Source organism: Bombyx mori, chromosome 8 (genome assembly GCF_030269925.1).
Source record: "Bombyx mori chromosome 8, ASM3026992v2".
NCBI lineage: Eukaryota > Metazoa > Arthropoda > Insecta > Lepidoptera > Bombycidae > Bombyx > Bombyx mori.
In genome coordinates this window covers 10,318,078-10,342,454 of record NC_085114.1, presented here as the reverse complement: position 1 = coordinate 10,342,454, position 24,377 = coordinate 10,318,078, and the positions used below count along the sequence as shown (strand labels likewise).

The following is a 24,377-nucleotide window of genomic DNA, read 5'->3' as shown; positions in this document are numbered from 1 at the left end:
TTAACTGGTCCCGTGCTAAGTTTGTAAAGAACTTGTGTTACAGGTACCAGATAACGGAAATGAATGTAAGATGTTTATTATACACGTACATATATTTAATATTCAATATACATCCATAACCCTGGAAAAGACATTTATATTTATCATACAAATATCTTCCCTTGGCGGGATTCGAACCCGCGACCCCCTTGTGTAGTGACCATGTCACCACTACACCAGACGGCCGTTATTGCAAGCAACATTATAGCTTGGCAGAGCGGAGCTGTGAACACTTACATTGGTGTGACTGTTCTGATGTTGCGGTTTGAAGGTTTAGGGTAGCCATTTTTCCAACGCAATTAAGAATACCTCATGTCTCATGGTGAGTGTATTCCCAATGTTGTGTTTAAAGAACTCCGCTGATTGTTTGACACCAAATAATATGCTAAGTTATAAATCTATAAATAAATAAGCCAAGCGATTTTCTTTCTTTGTTAATAATAGCCGTTAATGAGTTTTAGTGCCTATAATATTTTTTGAATATACCTAATAATTTTTGAAAATGTTCATAACAAAACAATATAGAAAAACGTAATACGCAAAATTAATACCTAATCTAACCTAACTTGTTAGTAAACTCAAAACGAACTAAAGTACTAATGAACCCGGTAGGTACATAAAGTTATGCTGGTCTCGAGTTTGGGTCGTTATTTTCGGATCGCCTCCAGGAAAATGTCGTGTTGCCCATATTCGATCAGTTCTCGAGTGTGAGACCAGGGACAAGTCACGGTCGTTCGAAGTCGAGGCTCTTTAGACCTGAAAGAACTAGTGAGTCAGCCTTGTGTTTATGAATTTGTTACATATTCCGGTCACGTCCATACAATATAGTTCTCTTTATGTTGTTCAGATTTGAATCTATTTAGATGTTCTTTGAGCTTCTGTGAAGGTTGACCTCTGAATGAGGTTGGTTAATGAATAGAATAGTTTTAAAAATACATAAATAATCTACGATTTTGTTTATGAACTGTTCTTTTAAGTTTTAATACACGAAAAGTATGGAATGTTTCGAAATATGTTATAACGCTTCTAGTTAAGATCGTAAATCAAAGGGCGCCGCTTTACCATAATTATTGTGAACTTGACATCTCATTTGGCCTTCTAAAAGTAATTAACATAAAATATCCTAATCATTTTACATAACAAAATTGTATAATTGGAATTTAAGTTTAAACTGCAATTCTTGAGAGACTATGTAAAAACGATACAATTTAGTGATTAAATAAAAGCTGTTAGCTATTTTTTATATCCACCAATTTATGCTTCATTTTTTATTGATTTTTTATGGAAATGACATTCTTTTGCCTAGATGTGAAATACTTATAGAAATTAAATAATACTCCTAAAATACTTCAGTTGATTCCTATTTCAAACGAAATGCATAAGTGTAGTTTTAAGTAAAGCTCTATCTAAAAGCTACAAGTAAACTCTATTCTAGTAATAAGAAGAAGAAGAAGGGTCGTCATACCCCCTCACGGGGGCATGGAACGGGCCTCGGGGCAAACCCCACTGCCCGGGACGAAGCTCCCTGCCACATAGGGCAGGGGTGGTATAGATGCGGGAAGAAGTAGGGAGAGGTACGCTGTTCGCAGCGCGCACGGCTGCACTACATCGACAAAATAATAAATACTTATATATAATACGATGGGCTTGGTTCTGTTGGGCGGAGTGATGCCCGCGGAGGAGTCACCCCGGCGCCGGCTGCTGTCCTCTGCTTGAATTTTTTTTTTATTTTCTTTATTTTCTTTTTTTTTATTTATTTATTTTTTTTTTTTTTTATTATTTTTTTTTATTATTTTTTTCCTAACTACTAACTATAACTAACTAAAACTAAACTACGATACTAACTATTAACTACTACTATTTACAATATATACAAAGCGGGACAACAGTCAGCACCGTGGGGCCCGCCACCGGCCCCATGCCGCGGCCCCACCTCTACAAGTCAGAGGGGGAGCCGCGGCACTAGTTTAGCGCTCACCCGCTAAGGGCTCCCCAGAAGGGGAAGACCGTCGCGGGGAGGGACCGACGTAAATCACTCCCCTTAAGGGGGAGTGGTCCACCCAAACGGGCGGTAGAAATGGGTCCCCATAGGGGGGCACCCCAAAAGTGTGGGGGGAGATGAAGAGTGTGGACAGCTCAGTCCCATGGGGGCACTCATTATGAGCACTCCCATATCACTCCGGTTAAGCCGACTATCTTACCATAGCCGGGGGTTCCAGTAGCTCCCTTGGTAGCGCCTGACCATCAGGTGGTCTGGCGTGCAAGGGAGCTATATTGTGGAGATGCTCGTGGGGTCCACCGTCAGCCCGCTCGTACATATTACGAGCTAGCCTCCGAATGAACTCCTCGAGCGACTCCACATCTAGATCCCGGGCGATTACGTCATTTCTGACGTAACGCCCTGCTCCGACTATCGTGCGAAGAGCCAGATTCTGCTGGGCCTGTAACTTCACCCGCATGATCTGCGGGATGAGGTGATACCAGGCCGCAGCTGCGTACGTGATACGGGAACGAACATACGTCTTGTAAATGCCGAGTCTAGTCCTGGTCGGCAACCTGGAGGCCAACACCGGCCGGAGGAGAAACCTCGCATAGCGGGCGGCCGCCAACGCCGACTTGGCGTGGGCGGTCATCCTCAAACTCCGGTCGATACTGACTCCCAGGTATCGGACACTGGGCCTAAACTCGACATTGACTCCACGGAGACTGAGCTGTCCTGGGACGGCTCTTGTGCGGACCGGACCGAAGAGGATAGCCGCGGTCTTCCCCACGTTGACCGCGACCCTCCATCGGTCCAGCCACTGGGGCAGTAGGTCCAACAGCCTCTGCATCCTCGAAATGGCCGCAGAGGGGAGATTAGAGGACGAGAAGTAGGCGCTGTCGTCGGCAAACAGCGCCAACTTCACGTCGGCTTCCCACGCTTGGAGGTTGCCCTCAAGCGTGGGAATGTCGTTGGTGTAGAGAGCGTAGAGGACTGGTGCCAGGACGCTTCCCTGGGGAACTCCGGCCGTGACTGGGCGCACCGACGACTTTGCGCCCTCGACCGCGACAAGGAAGGATCTTCATCCGCTTGATGGAGAGGCGCAATTCACTGGGAGTGATGAAATCACCATCTTCCAACGGTGGCACCGGGGAGGAGAGTAGGCTTGCTACGCTCTCTTCCACCGATTGGTGGAATGCGGCCTCTGAGGGTGCAGAGTTATTTGGAGCGAACTGCCGCTCCAGCATTACGGCCAGGACATCGGCGCGGGCCTGAGCCGAGAAGCATCGGTTGCCCCTCTCGTCCACGAGTGGACAAGTCGGGGCAGGCCGATTTGAGAGCTGGCGGCAAAGTCGGTGGAGGGACACGGACGAGGGGTCCTCACGGGCCTCCTCGATCCGTTCCTCCCACGCATAGCCCCGATAGGAGCTAATCTTCGCCGCCAACTCCGCTTCCAGCTCATTGAGCTCGCGCTTGATCCTGGGACAACGAGTTGTCGCCCAGAGCCTCCTCAGGCCCCTCTTCCGGCGAATAATCGCTTTCAGATGGGCCGGGAGTATACCTCTGGGCCCGCCGCTGGGCACAAGAGTCGTCGCCTGGTCGATCGCTCCCCTGATGGAGTCGACAAGGCGGACTGCCGCGTCGTCGACCCCCTCAGGGGTGTTGGGGTCCTGAATTACGGGAAGGTCGACTAGGAGTCTCTTAAAGAGCTCCCAGTCGACCTTCGGTCGTAGGGGCGAGGTCGCAACCCGGGTAAGCCCCATTCCCAGTGTGACCAGGATAGGGAGATGGGGGGTACCCAGGTCGTACAGTGCCTCAATAGTTAAGGGGCACCGTAGCCCCTTATGAACGCACACATCCAACACGTCGGGCTGGAGTTGCGCGGCGGTCGGAATGTGTGTGGGTTCGTCAGGGCCGACCACAGAGTAGTCGCCCCTATCGGCATCTTCTAACAGCCGCCTGCCCACTGCTGAGTTCAGTCGGGAGCCCCACGCGACGTGCTTCGCGTTGAGGTCCCCGACCAGCAGAGCTGGGCGGCTGTCGCAATTCAGGACCCGTCTTATGTCCCCGGGGTGGAAATCAGGCCCCGGGGGTCTATACGCGGCATAAACCCGCATATCTCCCCCCGAGGTGTGGATCCTCACACCGATCGACCTTGTCGATGTGAAGGCCAGCAAATCCAACTGATCATGCACCACGTCTCGCCTGACGAGCGCCGCAGTGCCCCTGAACGGCGTCCCGGCAGGACTCACCTCGTCACGTCGGTACATGAAGTAGTTTGGAATCCTGAACACATCCCGAGGACGTAGCTTGGTCTCGCCCAGGAGCACAACCTCAGGGTTGTATTCCCGGGCGAGAACCAAGAGCTCGTTCTTGCGGGGTTTTACCCCGCCGGGGTTCCAATAAATGATGCGCAGTTCCTGGCTAGCCATTGAACTGCGCAATCATTCGGTAGAACCCCGACAAGAGAGCCCCGAAAGGGCTGGCTCCCGAGGCGATCTCACGGATCACTCCGGAGACCACCTCGGACAATTTCTCCCAAAGCGCGAGAAGCCATGCAGCAAAGCCGGCAGGTTGTGAGGCCTGCCGACCGCTGCGCTGCTCGCGCTGAGGGCGGGGGGGGAGAGGGGGCTGTGTGTTTAAATTAGGCTCGGTTGAGGGAGCCTCAGGTGTTGGGCTGACGCTTGGAGGTGGCTGATCATTGATGATCATCGCCTCAGCATGGGCGGGTGGGGAATCCGGCACGATGGGCTCGGCAGTACCCCTGTTAACTTCTTCTCTTTCTTTCTTTTTCCTCAATTTCCTTTTTAGTTTCTTTTTCCTATTCTTCTCCTTTTTCTTGTTGCCGATGCTCTGAGTCTGAGGTGGGGGCATGATCGCGGTTGTTCGAGCGATGTTAGCTCGGCCACGAGGAGTAGGGGTAGGTTTATTTGGCCGCCTCGGTGGGTTGGCCTGCGCCATCAACGTGGCCGCTGACGGCCCAGCCTCCACCACCGAGACAGACGGATAGGTACTAGGGGGGGGAGGGGCTGGGGTTTGGGAGGATTTCCCTTTCCCCTTCCCCTTCCCCTTGGGGATGGGTGCAGAGACGACAGGAGCAGGTGCTGGAGCTGGGACATTCCTGGGCCGTGGCACCGGTGGAACAGGAGGGGGGATGGTTACTCCCATCATCCTGGCCCTCTTGCGGTAGACCACACACCGCCGATCTAGTAATAAGATAAGATATTTGCAATAGGCCTGACGCTTGAAGACTGTTTTGAAAAAATCAGCTTAAATTTTATGTGGAAGGAGAAAATATGACTGATTGAACTTCCAAAATATATAAGCAATCGAACTTGACGATGTGAAATACCCAATGACGTCAGGTCAGCGTGGTGACTCATTAACTGTTTATTTTGTAATTTTATATAATACATAATCAAACTTGCATAATATTTATGGCATACGTTATTGGATATGTAATATATAAACGAAGAAATTAGTTAATGTATTGGGATTTGTATTTATTATTTTGTTAACAGTTTTTTCCCTTCCTATTGGCTGGTAGTCTATGGGGCTATTCCAGCTACGCGCGGTCGAACAGGTGAGCTCACGGACTCAACCTGAGAGAATTTGCTAACAGCAGCTAACAGTAGAAATTAGTGGCTAACAGGGATAACAGAGTTAAGCGCAGTACTATCTCGATATATTCCACATTTTAGAAAAATGTTAACAGTGATTAAAAAACCGATCCAGCATTGTTGCATTGTATATCCGCGATAGAATTATCAAAGACAAATTTATTCTTGATCTGCAACGAATAATAAAAAACCCAAAAGAATGCAATATTAAAAAAGAAGAGAAAAAAAAGATACATTTGTTACCATAATCTTGTAAGGTCAAATTTTTTGGTTACGTTACCATTCTACTATTGGATGCTCAAGTGTTTGAAAATAATTTGATGTTTTCATATAACGGAGATGTTGGAGAGTTTTTGATTTTCTGTTACGTGGCTTATTACCAATATATTTGCAGTAAAGCTTTACGATACCAAATTTGCTTCAAACAATATACTTCCTATGCAAATTTGAGTTATTCTATTTAAAAATAGTCATTTCTTTCAAATTTGTGGGCAGTATGAGACGAGTAAAGATTTAAAAATACACCTCACTTGATCTTTCTTCTTAATTAGACACGAAAATAGCATACGTAAGTACACACACAGTTATTAATTTACGAAAAGAGCGCAATTAGCAAGCCCTAATATCGTAAGCTCGAGTAGGTTTCTTAACTAATCGAAATTACTTACTGTACCTACTTCTAAAAAGATGTTCGAAATAGATCAAATAAAACAAACCGCTTGCGTCTCTACGTGAGTGTGGGCATGCCGACGAAGGTGGTTACATAACCTGTCGTGTGTTCCGATCCGGTCCAATCATTCGGCACTTGACCTTGCCACTTGCTTACACCGAAATATCGGGCTTTGCAAACAATGGTGGTTTGATTAGATTTTAATTGAATCTGCGCTGATTTGTATTATAGCCTTTACGAAAGTTAGAATGGAAGGTTGTCTTTCATTTCAGTTAGTAAAAGTCGCGGCAGACCCAAACTCCGATGGCTAGATGGCGTAGAGTACGACCTCAAAGTTATTGGTGTCAGGAACTGGAAGGAGAAAGTTCTGAACAGAGCAGTCTGGAGAGATATACTGGACCAGGCTAAGGCCCACCCTGGGCTGTAAGGCCTAAGATGATGATAATGATGACTATTGAAGTTAGTCCCTGATTTGATCTTTTAAATTAAAACGTAAAACAAATTGTCAGATTTACCCTACCTGTTTTTATTTTTCTTACTTCACTCATGTGGATCAAAATATATTAATTTAGTTTATTTGTGAATATATCAATTATGCACATCCAAACAACATAACCATGCAATGAACAAGAAAAATGAAATATAGAAGCAGTGACTATCTTTAATATTCTTAGAATGTGTAACATATAAAACAACTAAGAAATGCCGATACAATCACATGAAAATACATTTGAGAATATCGCCAATATGGTTATTGAATACAAATATAACTTGCAAGTGTGAGGAGGAAAAAAACACTAATATTGCATTAGATGGATAGGAAAAATCCAGAAATGGAAATTGTCAAAACTCAAAACGTCGATAATTTAAGTTTCAATTATTTCAATATCATTTTCGAGCTTGTTTTAAGCAATCCATTTGGCGATGAACCGCTATTTTTTGTGGTTTCCATAAATTAATTGAATATAGAAACGTAGGTAAGCAACAGTTGAGATAGAGAGATAATTTAATCAGTGCTGTTGAGAAGAAGTGGCTGCGTCTGTATGATGTGTTCTAGATTTTAAAATGCCATGAGATGGAATTGCAAAAGATCATTATTTAGCACTTGAGTAACGTTGAAGAGTTGAATTAAGTCTAATAAATCTGCAATATCCACATTATTATCTATTGAACTAGTTTGGTTGGCAAAGCTGATTTCAGATTATAATGGAGCAAGCACATCTTTATGCTACATCGTTCTTGAACGATACTGTACCATCTTATATATATTTTTTCCTTAACCTGTTTTTTCCCAACCGACATCTGATACCTTTTTTTTTTTTTTTTTGTCAGGAGTAAATCGCCGGACTCCCACCCTCCACTGGGGATGGAGGGTGGGGCATGTCGGAGTCGAACCGACTAAAACCTCCTGTCGCTCTACAACCAACGTCCGACCCTCGCAACATCTGATACCTGAGTAATGGGTTTTAGTTTTGTTTTAACTCAATCTTTTTATAGTGGATGACTGTTCAATCTTTATCCCTCGTACACGATTATCAACAAAATAAGGTACCTCTTATATAGATTCATCATCAGCAGCTGATGGTCCTGGGTTGAAAAACACATAATATATTTAATGAAATATGAACGAAATATGAAGATAAGCGAAAAAATTCAAACTTTCAATATGACATGACGAAGTTTTTCGGTGACGTAACAACTTCACTGTCTGTTGAATTCACATGTCACCGTGGTAAAAAATGGTAACAATAAATCACACAATTTTTGCAACTATTTGCTAATTTTTACATGCTAGTTTAAACTGGCGGACAGCAAATGGCCGAATTGTTGGCATTTGTTTATTAAATTATGACAAAGTTGCGCTTAAATAACATCAAGACAACAAGTTGAAAAATAGTATTATTTAAATTAGGTAAGGAATATTATTGATCATTAAGAATGACTGAATTTTGTTTTTCGTATTCTAGTTCCGCTTTTGAATAAATTTCTCCCTAAGAATTATTGCTCCTCTGTAGGTAATGTAAGAGCTGTATGAACAGGCTGAGAAAATGTCAGTTGACATTTCCTCTTTCAATGTATTAATTTTATTATTATATAAATAACCAGTACTCGAAATAATTCCATCAAGAAAAAGTTCCGTATCAATTAAAACCAGTTAAATCCATTGATTTGAAACATTGAAAATTATTTTTGTCACCAATGTCTTCATTGTCTTCAATGATCTCGAAAAATATAAAAGTTCATATAAATATAATACTCAATTGCACAACTCACAACAATGTCCGTTATTAAATCAACAGTATATTAGATAGTTGTCGTGTATAATATGTAGGTATATGCATATAAACAGTGTAATGAATGCCGTGATTTGAATTATTTTAAATTAGGTACCTTAAACTAAATCAGTATTAGTTGTGGCATGTATTAAACAAGAAAAAGTGTCTGAAAATACATATTTAAATTAATAGTAGATATATATTATGCAGCTACGTACAATATTTTGCTTTTCCAATTCATCGGATTCTTACTAAAACTGGCTTCATTTTGAATACTTGAAAAACTATTTCCAGTTTATTACTTGTAGTCGTAGTTTCGACGTAACAAGTTTGCATTGAATATGCTCTGGTGTGTAGCCTTCTCAAATGACAGCACTGCATAAAAACTACGGACGGTTGGTATTCGAGCCAAGGTCCTGTAATGAGATATGTTGGTTGATAGTTAGCTGTCTTAAGAGAATTAAGACAATCATTTGCTTCGAAAGATAAATCTCGACAGGGTTAAGAATTATTGTTTAACTCTGTTTTAGCGTCCGAGGAACTAGTTCCTAGCGTCAAACATTCGCTTTGTTAAGAATAACTCTCATCGTACATTATCGCAGCTATGAGACATTAACACAAATCGGGCTTATGAAAGGAGCTCAATATGATTTTTATTGCATCGTACTTGAGTTTTATCAGAGCAATGCAGCTTAACATATTGTTTTTGTGTCAAATTAATTGAATTTAGCTTGACCTTAAAAACCGAATTTAAATGTTATGTCAGATTATTTGCAATAGCTTAAATTCTTCCGATGTTTTCGAGGTTATTTCGAGTTGCGGATGTGTTAGACGGCTTACGTGGTAAAACAATAACGTTGCGACACTCTAAGATTCAACTTCATCGCACCCAATTAATGTGGGAAATAAATATTTATCTGTGCAACGATCTCGATGAGTGGTCGTATCGCATGTATTCTTTTGTTATTTTTCATTTTGGTCGAAATTATGTTAATGTTGATTACTTTGCAAGTCTATCGTTTTGATGTAGCAGCTTTGTTTGAAGCGGCGTTGTTAATGTAATAGTTTTAAGTAATGCTTTTTTGTGCTGTTTTATTTTTTCCTTAATCTTCTTACGTAGCTTACCTGTAATTACAAGAGCCAGTATGACGTATATATGAAGTTGCTAAGGCCATGTGTTCTACACCAAATATTTTGATAAAAAATGTTCATAATTTCCATCATGACATTAAGTTTAAGCCGTCAGTCATCTGACAATAAAAATATATATAGTTACCGTTTACTACAGTATATGCAATCAAAGGCAGCTTTATGTCCAATGCGTGTCGCAATTTATATGATCATCTCAATCACGAACTAATTTATAGCTACAATCAGATAATTCAATTTAACAAGCGTTCGGTATGTTTATGAGATCATTCATTTCAACATTAGAAGGGACCTGTGCTGTATTTATTGTAATTATATTTTATTCATCTATTCCTAGTCGAGTTTTAGTGTTACACTATCTAAATGTTTATATTTCGACACTTCAATTCTCTGTCAAATATTGATATTACATCGTTAATTTTTCATTTTAATGGTACTCTTGTATATACTCATACAGTATAGTCTCAGGCAGGATATAAATAAAGACAACCATTGTATAGGTTAATGTTTCTAATTCAATCCGAAGCGTTTGTGGCTTAGTATAACTCTCGGTATTTTGGTATCAAAAATGTGACAATAAGATCAAATTCTTGATTGAACCTAGCACGTGTTCACGGACAACTTCCATGATGGCCACTGTATAAAAGAACCAAATACTTCATAATAAATGGCAGGTACCGTCAAATATCTGCTATAAAATACTGATACCTCCGGATCAAAGGATGGAACAACAATTACACAATTAAATTGGGTTTTAACCTATTGTGTGTGTTGCGTGATGTGACAACGCCGAAGCAGTCCATTGGAGTTGTCACATCTTGGATCACAGTAGTCACTTTTTCTAAGCAGGCAAACATGAGCATGACACGTCGTTACTGTGACTCATAGACAACAATAATAATAACATGGACATATCCTAGCTGCTGGCTACAAAGACAACCCTTTTCAAACCTCATTTGGCGGAAGTCATAGCCCTGAAAAAGCACCCAAGCAAAGCCGAATGGTGGTTGACATTAGTCCCCTGAGTTTCTTGCCAAAACTTCTCAAAGGGTTGCGATTCAGATCCGATGGTATTATAAATCTCCTAAAATAAGTAGTTACCGAGGAACACCTTTAAAAATATTCATGAACTTTATATTGGAAACGATTACGTGGTAGTTTAGGTTAATATATTATTTCTCTAAGTAACGTTTTGGGGTTAAGCGAAAAAGAGAAGATCTTCCACCATGAGGGTGAAATTTCTCGGCATACTGACGGCATAAATATTATTGCTTAGAGCTTATATTATATATGCAAACCTCTCTTCAAAATGACGTTAGCGAGATTCGTTCGTCAAATATCTTGTCTGATAGCTACCCTTTATCATGTACAAAATAATAAAAGGTAAACATTCTAAATATGGTAGTCCATGTTCAAGGGTAGATTAGGTTATTATATTATTTTATATACTTCTTATCTTATCTTATTTTTGATATTAAGAAATCTTTATAATACCTTACCGTACCTAATAACATTTCGTTTTGAATATTAACGACCACCAAGTTTTGCACAATGGTTGGAATGCAATAATAACCACTAGCATCACAAGAATTAGGTTCATTTTTAACCGACTTCAGGAGTAGGTTTTTAAATCGGTTTAACCGGAATAACATTCTATATACTTCTACCACAAGCTTAATAGTGTTATTCCGAACTGTTTAATGAGTTTTATTGGTATGTTAATAAGCTTGACTCAATTTTAAATGTTTAAGATTATTTTTAATACATTTTATTTCTTTTGTTTTGATTTTGACTTTTTTCCGTAAAGGTAGGAAGAGAATTTTGTATATTTTTTATTGACAATACTAAAGTTCGTCAAAAGGTATTCAGCAAAAAAACGTCAGCTGACAAATAGCAGAAAAAAAGTTGCTAAAGTCTTTTGACTTTTAGGAAAATGAAAATAAGAAAAAATGTGAACAAATGTACTACAATGAACTTTTTTTATTGCCTATATGATTCACTGCTCACATAGTGATAAGTTTTTACCATAACTTGAATGTCATATGATGACGAAGCTTCAATTTTATTGTAGAACTAAGATTCTACATTCTAATTTCCTATTGTTTCCATTTTATACGAACTATTTTCGCAGTGGAACACTTTTAACCTCTTTTAAATTACTCTATACTTACAACAGCACTTACATTAATACAAAAATTAACGTTGATTTTCACGTCTTGCTAGAACAGGAAGACATCGACTTTGATTGTGAAGTTAAAAAGTCAACCGGATGATCACCTGAAAGTCATTGAACCAGAGAACGGTCTTGACAAGCGGATACTGGAGTGACAGATTAGTAGGAAGGTTTAATCATTGTGGTCGGTGCTTCGTCATTTTAGAAAATGAGCGGTCTATTGTAAGGCGTAATTTAGCTTGCCAATCTATTTGCATACTAAGGGCGTTTTTTACTACCAATAACTGAGGTTTTAAAGATTTATTTTTGGTATATCATGTTGCATAAAGTTATTACTTTGAAAACGAAAACGTGAGGTTCGATTTTGCTCATATTACGCGGGTTTTTTTTTGGGCGTTTATATTTAAATAAATACGTGCCGTTAAATTTCACGAATTACGATAAACGTTAATTATTATTTACTTTGCCTTTCTAAAACCATCAATAATAATTTTAGTAGTTTGACTGTTGTTATCTAACTAAAGACATTCTGTATATTAGACGCTATGAGCATAATCGAGAACATTAGAAAAATATCAAATATCTCTCCACAATTAAGTAATTATCTAGAATGTCAGCAATTTGTTAAAGCCACAAAGCTCAATTTAATATATAAGTCGAAATAAAGTGCATTCGCAAATTTATTGCGAGAAATCTGAAATGGGTCTGTGATTTGAAACAATGTTGTGTTAATCATAACGATTTCTATGTGGAGGTAAGTGATATTTAAATATCCCATATTTGTATTACATATATGTATATGTATATTCATAAACTTAAAGTTAACTTAACACACTAAGTTTATGATTTGAATAAATATTCACTTGTATTGGCATCATTCAAACGTATTGTCCAAGTTATTGGTGTGATTCATTCGCATGAAAGTTAATTGTGTTCCAACGACGATTGTATTCGTGAATGTGTTTAACCCAAAGTAATTGTCTTCAAAGGTCGCATTGAGACTATAATACATCCTGTTACCATTCTAGGCAATGTTGATTGATTGTATGATCATTGGACCGATCGTGTTTTCCCAACTGTACATTTTGTTTACTCACGGAATCCGTATTAAGCTTCACCAATATAATATATATCAAACTTGATGTCATTTTATTGGCTGATTTTATACGAATGTTAATCTATAAATAAGTGAGGGGAATGTTAATTAGAATGCTTGGAGTATCACCAGTAAGATAACATTATGATCGTGCTAACAGCCCGAGTTGTTTAAATTTCAAGGGCTTATTTTGAAACACTGATTAACTTGCTTATCTCGTTGGGTTTTGTTCATTTAAATACGTGCGAACGAAGGTAATCTGTTAACGTTTTGTTAATTTCGTAAGTTTGCTAAATTATTTAGAAATCAATTGTCGAATCAAAAAACATTGTCAGGTTCGTTTTAAATTAAGCGTGAATAAAAATTATGATTTAATGTAACTCACCTTTTTTTTATTATAATTTTGGACTTATTATCTCCTAATATGGCACAAGGAGTATTGGCACAAAACATCACACAGTGTACACTGAGTATGCAAAATCGAATCACTTCATTTTGCCACTGGTCCAGTTGAAGTGGGCGAACGCGGGATATTGTGCCCGTATCGAGTGTTTTGGTTCGCGAGTCGTCACGTATCTATATCGAGTTGCTTATAATATCGTTCGTGTTGTATCGGTAAAGGCTCGGGCGGCACTGAGAGTTTTATTATTGTATCGCGGGAAGGCGCGCGCTGCTGTTGTCAAGGTTTCGGTGGTCGCGGTCGACCGCGTACCGAGACTTATCTGGCTGCTCCTTTGTCGTTCTCGATTTGTTCTCATCGACGTTTTAAATTAAATAATAATAATCTATATAGCTTTGTAGAACGATTTGAAGCTATTAAATTGATTAAAGTTCATTTTTACGTGTTTTTTTTTTATGGATTATAAATATTTGATTATATACGCTCGATCCTACAGTATGTTTTCTGCACGGCTAATTAAAATCGCACGCGGGTAAAAATGGTTCCGGTTTTTTTATATCTTTTTAAACAGCTGTAATTTGATTAGCTGGTTAGTCTAGCCTTCAGTGGTCCGTAATTTAGTACACTGACTCCCAGTCGGAGCCTATATCTTTGTTAAAGATATTTGGCATTCGTGGTTTGGAGGTGCTTGGTGCTGTCTTCTGTTTCCGAATTTACTAAAAATATTTATTTTGTATTCTCCTTGACATTTTAATACTAGTAACCTATTATTATTCACGGGTATGTTCTACGTTAAATACCTGTAAATATTATACAGGTAAAGGATGCTTATAATAAAACAATTGGAATATACAACATAATGTTTGTATATTCGTAGGCAATTAAATCATTAACTAACTAAGTAGTAAAATTATTTGTAATTTTTACTTTTAAAGTTATATAGTAAATCAAAACAAAATCTATTTTTCTCAAGTAAGTTTTTGAAGGTATTTTTAAATCGGCACGATTGTTATTGCTGGTGGATGAAAAGCTGTTTCACCATTGAGGGTATTCTCAAAAAGTTTAGATCAAAATATTTATTCAAAAAATATTTAATGTTCTGCCGAAATTCACGACATTCTTTCGTGAATTACTTTTTACTTTACTTCTATGAATGACTTAATACTTATCAAAATCGGTTACGGCGTTCATGTTATCATGTATCTTAGCCCCCAATAGCCGCTTGCGAAGAGATAAAACGGGGGCACATTAAAAAAAGCCGCGCTTGTAAATGTGACAACGGTTTATAACTATAAACTGTATTTTTATAATAAAAAAAACGTTTATAGCTGTGACAGTTTGTCTTATGTTCCTAGCGCTTGTTAACACGCGTGCTTAAGATTATCTTAAAAAAAAAAACGGATCTTGTAGCTGTTTTACGGCACCATGTTTGAGTGAAGACGAAATGGCGTTTCCGTTGATTTCGAGTCGCAGAGCGATTGTAGCATTTTCAATATACTTACTATACTTGAGACCTTAGAACTTATATCTCAAGATGGGTGGCGCATTTACGTTGTAGATGTCTATGGGCTCCAGTAACCGCTCGGCACCGGGTGGGCTGTGAGCTCGTCCACCCATATATATATATATATAAAAATAGTTTAAAAAAACTAACAAAATACGCTTTTATAGAAAATCTAACTAAAAAATAAATTTGAATTAATAATAGTGTAAGAAAAAATGATTTTATTGTAAACAAGCGTGGGGTGCATGGTATAAGTAGTTATAAATATTTTATGAACAGATACGAGTAGAAGGGTTATTCTGATAATATCCTGAAAAGCACCCCACGCTTTCTTTACAATAAAATCATTTTTTCTTACACTATTTTCAATTCGAATTTATTAAAATTGATTTTCTATTTTTTATTTGAATTTAAATGATTTCAGTTTCTTTTTTTCAATTTTTTATTTAAATATTGTAATGTCATCGGTACTTAATAAGTATACCAAATTTCGAGTTAATCCGACGTTTTGAAGGGGGTCAAAATCATGTTCTAAGATTCCGTTACAAACATACATACATACGTCTGAAGCTATTAAAAGCGTATTAAAAACAATCAAAACGTTTTGTCAGCGGGAAACAAACTGTTTTAAGCTTTCGAGTGAGCCAAACTATTATTTAAAGGGTTCCTAAAACGATTCTGATATCGCCATGATTAAGGACAGATGCAGGCAGCAGCTCTCTCAAGTACCCGTTTAATAAAAGTGTGTGTAATCTGGGAAACGAGCCTGTAATTATAATTACTCGAGTCTCGTTTAAAGTTGAGATATATAGACGAAGCAAGAAAAAAAAAACTAAACCAAAGATACTGTTTTCATTCAACCTTATTGTTCAATTAAGAAATCAAAATGAATACATAAATACATAATCGGGGACAAAATATCGTTAGTCACTTGGCTCCAAACTACAATGGGAAAAAAAAGACTGATATTCATCTTATGTACGTTTAAATACGTAACATAAAATCTGTATATTAATATGTAAAGCAAAAACTTTGTACCCTTTTTTACGAAAATTGCGCGGACGGAGGAGTATGAAATTTCCCACACTTATAAAGAATATAGAGAAGGAGTGAAGAATGTAAATATTTTTTTTAATTATTCATAAAAAATACATTAAATCAGTAATAAAAACATTACACACACTAACCATGTATTTGACACACACACGCATGCATACTACACATTTGTTTATTGTCAAACTTTTCTTATTGCTTATAGTCTGTGGTCAAATTGAGAATAGATTAAATATTGTTTGTCTTTATTAATATTTGTCTAAAGTGTATTCCTTGCGAAATCTGTGATTATAGAAGTATAATAGTGTTTGACTGTTTGACAATAGAATCATAATAGTGTACAAACTTGTAAAAGTAAACACCCATAGCAAAAAACACATAAGCCCGTCCGTCAGATAGACTTTCGCCAGATCGAAACCACGGCTCACGGCTCAGCAGTCAAAGCCGATAAACTACTGTGCCACGTAGTGAATAAATAATATCAAAGTCGTATTAAGAATCTAATTAAGAAGTTGACCTTTCTATTTGGCGTACACGAGTACAATACTATGTAGGTAACTGAAGGAGTAAATAACAATCAATATTCATTTCCTGATAAGCAAGGCCGTATAGATGTTTCCTCATCGAATTAGTTTGAATTTATTAGTATGCATCGATATAGCCTTCTCGTGGTGACTGTCTGCTGTACTACGGTTTCGATAATATCTTAGTCATCTTCTAGAACTATAATCCAACCAAATTCCATAGGTCATTTAATAAGAAGTTTGTTGAGATTTTTTGTGTGGTTGAGTAAATGACCTCACAGCCTATCTGGTGTTGATACCTTGATACCTCAAGCCTCATTGTATTGTATAAGAGTTGTTCCATCCTTTAAGCCCGAAATATGACGAATTCGTGTCGGCGAAGCGCAGTGATTTTCATGTGGCGTCCTATACAATAATCTGTCTGTTGTTTAGTAAAGCATCAATCAGTCAGATTACCGCCTTTGGCAAAAAATATATATATTTCATCAATCTAAAAATTAATAGCGTTCATGATGCGTAATCCGGGATTCCACATCTGTCATTACGGCAGTTCACATAAAAACCGTATTGAATTTAATTTGATTGAAGGTCTTACTGTGGCAGATTTCAATTTAACTTCAAATTAAAAAAAAATTATTAAATAACCCTCATAAAATGTACATTTTGAAGTTACAAAAGTATAATAATTTACAAAATCTCAGCTATCTGTTACGCTTCTTTACAACATGCACGCCTCTCTCATTATTGAACAACGATCTGAAATGGTATTTAGTAACTAAAAACAACAGAGCGTGAATTTCAGCAAAACTTTAAAACGGTTTTTTATGCAAATTTTATTGTTAAGCACATAAATACGAACCTTAGGCTTTGATTACAAATATTACTTTTATAAAATTTTAAATTGAGAAACACATCTTCTGTAAGATGTAATGTTAAGCCTGTAAATTCAATAATCGAAAATGTTCGATAAAATCACTTTTACCGATAAAAATATTATGCTCGGGTCAAGCCTAAAATAGCAGCACACATATTATTACTCACACATATTATGTTCATAGGACGAGACAACGGCACCTGATAGTAACTTAATAATAATATTTGCAGAAATAAACAGAAAGGAAAATAGACGTTCTTCCAAGCCGGAAAATTTTCCTTCTTTAAGTTCCAATTCGATAGGTTTACAAATTGTAAGTTTGGTATTGGTATTTACGATAAGTTTACAAAACTACAAGAAGAAATCGATTACAAAACTATTCGGATATGATTTTAATATGCTGCATACAATATTGTAGAGGAGCTTTTCAAATCATAATTTTGAACTCGATCTAAGACAGCATTTTTACGGAACCAGTTCTTGAAGCATGTGCAGTGAACTGATTCACTGTCCGTAAATATTAATATAGAAATATACATAATTGCATCTAATTATCTGACTGTTAGTCTAATGGGATGTGCGTTTGTGAGGGGAGATCTTAGTAAGGGCATTGATGGATTTAGATAATGCTATATATGGACTTAGATTACGTATGGCATTTACGCTTTGAAGTCTAAGAATTGCGGTAACGTATGCGGTGCTATTTAATATCAGATGGGGGGTGAAAAATATTTTATAGTTAAAGTTAATAATGAATTTTTCCATTAGAATCAGCTTTGTAATAGTTTCGATTTCATATAATGCTGTTAGGAAGATTTCTTTTACAACAAATACCCGGGTCACGTAGGTGGAGCCTAAGACAAATTATACACACGCAAACACACACAACCAACACACAAATAAGCCAATAGACAATTTCGAAAACATTTTTAATCAAATATAAAAATGTAAAGCATTCACGTGGCTCATATAAATTCAATCAAGAATTTAAGTTCTAGTTAAACTACTTAGCTCAAGTACAAAGACACGTTGAGGCCAATAGAAACATTAATGAGATAAATTATCGATTATCGATATATTTTTAATGAACGGCATTCAAACACAACTTATATTCGAAATTATTTCGTAAACGTAATTAAATTCCATTTAAAAATCTAATGAATGTGCCCAACGGTCTTGAAGAAGATACCTAAATGCACATTATAGTTACGTTCAATTGAATTCAATTCAATATTCAACCAAAAATATGTTTTGGCAGGTACGAACCGGTTGATATTTAGTAATTTCTCGATTCGATAGATATGATAAATTCTGTTATAATTTATAATTTCTGATAATAATAATTTCTGAGCATAAGATATTTACTAATTTCTCAAAGCACTCTGGGTCGGTAAATATAATAAATTTTGTAGATGTGCCAAAGAATAGGTAGTGCAATACGTCTATGGAGATCACACACATCAAATCGTGAATTAAATGAAATAAGCATTTAACGGACTCAACTATTATATGGATCCATTACTGGTGGTGCCTTGTGAGTCCGCACGGGTAGGTACCACCACTCAATTGAATGATATTCAATTGATTTGGTGTATACGCTTTGAACCCTAAACCGGTGTTCACCAGTGTTTACAGGATTTGGTTTCAATTATGAAAATGTTTATAATTACAAAACGTTCACAATATGTCTATGTTCACAAACTTCAGGATAGGCCATGGATTTACAGGAGTATTTTACGAGAAAACATACAGTTAGGTACGTACTAGAGAAGATTCGGTCCCCGAAAACAAGACATTTATGGAGAGAAGTAATGACGGCTCGTCACCAGTTAAAAAGTATGCCGACTGCACACCAAGGCAAAAACAAAACTTACAGACAGATACTGACTCCGATCGTGAATCGAACACGTATCCCTTGAAACAATATTTGGAGATACCTCAATGAAGAAATAATATGGGGTATTATTATTTTTTCTTTTTTTATTGCTTGGATGGGTGGACGAGCTCACAGTCCACCTGGTGTTAAGTGGTTACTGGAGCCCATAGACATCCACAACGTAAATGTGCCACTCACCGCAACCGAAACGCATTACTGCTTCACGGCAGAAATAGGTAGGGCGGTGGTACCTACCCGCGCGGACTCACAAGTGGTCCTACCATCAGTAATTATGCAAATTATAATTTTGCGGGTTTGATTTTTATTACACCATGTTATTCCTTCACCGTGGAAGTCAATCGTGAATATTTGTTGAGTACGTATTTCATTAGAAAAATCAAACTTGCAAGAAAACGTCACCACTCTGCCTCTTTCCCCCATGAAACACTCACGCGTTCAGGTTTGAAGACTTACATACCATAATTGAAGTTGGGTGCCGATTTTCACATTCATATGTCCATGGACTGCCGCAGCCATTTGACATCAGGTTTATGCGATAAATAAACAAATGAAAAGACCAACGAGGTGATCGTTACAATTTCAAATATTAATTAAAGACTTACTTATCAAGCTTAGTGGTGGTAGGACCTCTCTTGTGAGTCCGCGCGGGTAGATACCACAATATAACCTCGGCTATTTCTGCCGTGAAGCACTAATGCGTTTCGGTTTGAAGGGTGGGGCAGCCGTCGAGACCTTAGAACTCATATCTCAAGATGGGTAGCGGCATTTACGTTGTAGATGTCTATGGGCTCCAGAAACCACTTAACACCAGATGGGCTGTGAGCTCGTTCATCCATAAAGCAGCACCCTAAGCAATAAAAAAAAGCTTTATGATATTGTTTTAATTGTTGTTTGTTTTGACAGTTCTACGCGAGTATCAAATCCATAATTTAATTTAGCCTCGAAACATTAAGGTAACAAACACATTATGCATACATTCGAAGCGAGCAATTAGTTATTATTCAGTTTAAAAAAAACCTTTCGAACCTCTGTATCATCTTGAATTCAATGTACCAAAGAATGATCTGTTAGTATACTAAGCTCGTCCGCACAATGTATTATAATTGAACAATCGATCCATTTAGCTATTCGTGGTCAATGACAGAGCTGTATTTTGTAAGAACAACTTAGATTTGTCTTTTAGATACGAATTACGGTACTGTCTAGTTTGTAGTAATACTGTAACCGGTCGGTATTGGTGTAAATGTTAAGTTTTATAAATGTTTTGGCTTAGGTTCTTATATTGTTGTGAAATTTAAATAATACTTACTGGTGGTAGAGTGTTTTGTGAGCCCGCGTGATAGGCACGTAGGTACCAACCACTACCCTGACTGTTTCTGCTGTGAAGCGGTAATGCGTTTTGGTTTGAATGATAGAGCAGCCATTGTACTATAAAACTGAGACTTAGTACTTACTCATGTCTCAAGGTGGGTTGCTGTACGTATGTTGATTTATATATATGAGCTCCGGTAACCGCTTATCATGAGATAGGCCATGAGCTCTTTCATCCATCTAAGTATCTACATGATAGCATGATAGCATCTAAAATGATAATTTTGTATTTCGTTGAAACTAGACTCAAATACATCTAGTTCATATACAGAGATTCATAGAGATATTTAGTTAATACTAGAGGTCCCGCAGTAGTCGAAATTCGACTATAATTAATTGGAATTGTAAGTTTGTACACTATTATGATTGAATTTTATACTTCTATAATCACAAATTTCGCCAAGGCTACACTATAAAAAATATTAACAAAGACAAACAATATTTAATCTATTCTCAATTTGACAACAGACGTCAAGAACAAAAGTTTGACAATAAATAGTAGGTATGCATGCGTGTGTGCGTCAAATACATGGTATGTAGTGTGTGTAATGTTTTCTTTATTGATTTACTGTATCTTTTATGCATTATTTAAAAAAAAATATTAGCATTGTCCACTTCTTCTCAAAATTCTCTATAAGTGGAAAATTTCATACTCCTCCGTCCGCGCAATTTTCGTAAAAAGGGATACAAAGTTTTTGCTTCACGTATTAATATATAGATACAGAGATTTGTTTGATGTATTGTTGTTTGAATCTACCTACAATCGAGAGCTCAGTTTCGAGTTTGTCAAGCGAAACTTTTGTTAATTTTTACCATAAAATTTATAATTAATTAGCTCCACTGTATACGAAACAACAAAATCGAAGGACGCACGGAAGGATTGCTTAGTTACCGACGTTAGTAATCTAAAAGCGTTAATCGCCTTGTCATAAGATTCGCTCGCTGAATCATGCTCGTTCACTTTACGAGGTTGCTCTTGTGAAATATCCTCTTGTATGTAATAAAATAATGTAATACGAGTACATTATTTACCTACAACGTTCGCTTTGCAAGTACATGTAATACAATTTTGATGGCCCAGCTTACCTTGCCGTGGTTTCATTTATAATAAATACCTAGGTAGTTATATCAAATTTAACCAAATTCTCCGGTACGATGATTATTGAAAAAAATATATCATGAGGCAGTAAGTTCCATTTTTGACAGTTAAATAATTGTCATTATTTCGAATTAGTTCTTTTACTATTTGCTGGAACCTATTATAGACCTGATAACGATTATATAAGATTTGCGTTCCCTTTTCAAATTTAATAGTCTAAAGGTAAGTCCGTCACGTTATGTTCTCAGAAAATTACTTGACACTGGACGGTCACAGCCCTGTTGTAAAAGAGAAATTTTATTTGAACAACTTATGACCACTGAATTTATTTGAACAATTAAATACGTGATTACCATTCAAAGAAATAAAAAAAACTTCATATCCACATTCCGATGACTAGTAATAAACGAGATAGACTACAACTGATAAAATCAGAGTCTTAGATAATTTCCGGAGAAGTACTTCCGTGGCGTTTTCCTGAGCGCTCATTAAGAGGTCAGTCTATGTGTTTCGTCCGGAGGTCAGTCGAGCTCGCTGGCGTGTGTTCAAGGCGATTTTTATACAATGTTATTTATAAATGTCATATTGTTTAAGATTAATTGCTTACCTTGCATATTACTTCAGAGCTTAGTGTACGTACTTGCTAACCAGAAATATGTTTTGGCAGGTACGGTTAGATATTTAGTAATTTCTCGATTCGATAGATGTGATAAATTCTGTTGATATGTTTGAGCATAAAATATTTACTAATTTCTCAAAGCATTCAGGTTCGGTAGATATAATAAATTTTGTCAATGTTCCAGAGAATAGGTAGTGTTATTGCAATTATTCGTCGTCTATGGAGACCACAGACATCAAATCGTGAATTAAATTAAATAAGCATTTAACGGACTCAACTATTATATGGATCCATTACTGGTGGTGCCTTGTGAGTCCGCACGGGTAGGTACCACCACTCTATCTATCTATTTCTGCCGTGAAGCAGTAATGCGTTTTGGTTTGAAGAGTAGGGCAGCAGTTGTAACTATACTGAGAACTTAGAAGTTATATCTCAAGGTGGGTGGCGCCTTTTACGTTGTAGATGTCTATGGGCTCCAGTAACCACTTAACACCAGGTAGGCTGTGAGCTTGTCCACCCATCTAAGCAATAAATAAAAAATAAATGTATCTTTGTTACGAAGTCACGCAAAAATGATTGAACCGACTTGGATGAGATTTCCTAGAAACATTTTTAGGAATCTGTATTTTATTATGATAAATAGCATTCTCACACGATTCCCTATACCAGTTGCGGGGGTGTTAATGATGAGAACCTTTGTGGGGGTGAGAAATGATAATGTTAATTTTAAATTTCCAGCGAAGCGGATGGGTACTAGTTGTACCTTGCTTCAGAAATAGCCAGGCGATACCGACTCGTGCGTGCAGAGCCATATTTAAGCTTAATGCCGCTCCTGGGCACCGGAAAAAAATCCGCACCCAATACTGGAATTTTACTTAAACTTATAGTTTATATAGTTTATTTTTCAAAATTAAAATAACTAATTTATTGCAGAAACTTTTTTATACGTTATCTATTCCAAAAACATAAATAAATATTTGTTTTTTTCTAAAATTTATAAATTTGGCACTAAGGGTGACTCATAATTGTTATACTTCTAAAAAAAAACTAATTATATTCCAGGAAATAAATTGATTAAATCATTTTGATTATTAATTTTTATCAAAAGTGCCAAAATCATAATTCATAAAATTATGATTGAATTGAATTTCTTGAATTATCAATTAAACAGAAAATTATTAATTAATAGAATTAATTAATTATATTGAGCAATCTTGATAAGACAAAAAAAAATCGTACTTTCAAAATTTTGCCGCCCTAAAAATTTGCCGCTCTGAACACTTGCCCCGACTGCCCCTAGCGTAAATCTACTATCGCGTGCGTGCTTAAGGTAATTATATAAGAATTACCCACCGAAAGATCTTTCTTTCAAGTTAATCTAAATTTTAATACATATTCAGAAATTTACTTAGATACTATTCACAATAAATAACATCACACTAATGACAATTAATATGAAGCCAATGTTGAAAACTAACAATATATTTTACTGCTAATACTATAAACAACAAATTAGCTTAAGAACATAGTGAGTAATATTTCTTTAAATTTATAGGTTCATGGAAATCAGCCTTACATTTAAAAAATTTAACATTATTTCCACGTAAATCCTTTATAATTCATTAAATACATCATTTCAAAGATCGGTTTGTCGTAATTCCAACAAAGGTTGAATTCCTACGAATTCCACATACCTACTTCTTTGCGATGCTTCACACGTTGCCACTTTCGGAATTTTCTCTTTATCTCGAGAATCATAATTGTTCTCATATATCTCGTTTTGATTTATCTTCTTGACTTTCATTTTTTTACAAGAGTTATGTGAAATCTATTTATGCCTCATTCGAAGTCATTTTAGTCTTTATCGAGCAGATGAATGCATTGTATTAGAACTATTTTTTATCTAGGAGAAGAAAAATATCTGTAATTACAACAACCACAAAATAACGCCGATAGGTACATTGAAAAGGTTTGCATTAATAGATTGACATCGACAAAATATCATGGCGACTCCTTTTACTTTTTGTTCATT

The 24,377-nt window shown here is 37.1% G+C and overlaps 2 protein-coding genes across 3 annotated transcripts in view; both read right to left on the bottom strand.

Annotated features, from left to right (window-relative positions):
• LOC101742519 (dual oxidase maturation factor 1) overlaps positions 1-24,377 on the bottom strand; it is a 69,690-nt gene that overhangs the window by 19,565 nt on the left and 25,748 nt on the right. Inside the window, exon 1 of one of the 2 annotated variants that reach the window (XM_004932115.4) lies at positions 13,390-13,910. The exons of the other annotated variant lie outside the window; for it this stretch is intronic. The gene's annotated coding sequence lies outside the window, so the exon portion shown is untranslated. Of the gene's footprint in view, positions 1-13,389; positions 13,911-24,377 lie in introns of those variants that run through there. 2 annotated transcript variants of the gene reach the window in all.
• LOC119628830 (uncharacterized) overlaps positions 1,126-24,377 on the bottom strand; it is a 28,548-nt gene continuing 5,296 nt past the window's right edge. The window contains exons 2-3 of the mRNA XM_038012583.1: positions 4,703-5,271; positions 1,126-1,137 (exon numbers count right to left, since the gene is read on the bottom strand). Of these exons, the coding sequence (XP_037868511.1) occupies positions 1,126-1,137; positions 4,703-5,271 (581 nt within the window). The remainder of the gene's footprint in view (positions 1,138-4,702; positions 5,272-24,377) is intronic.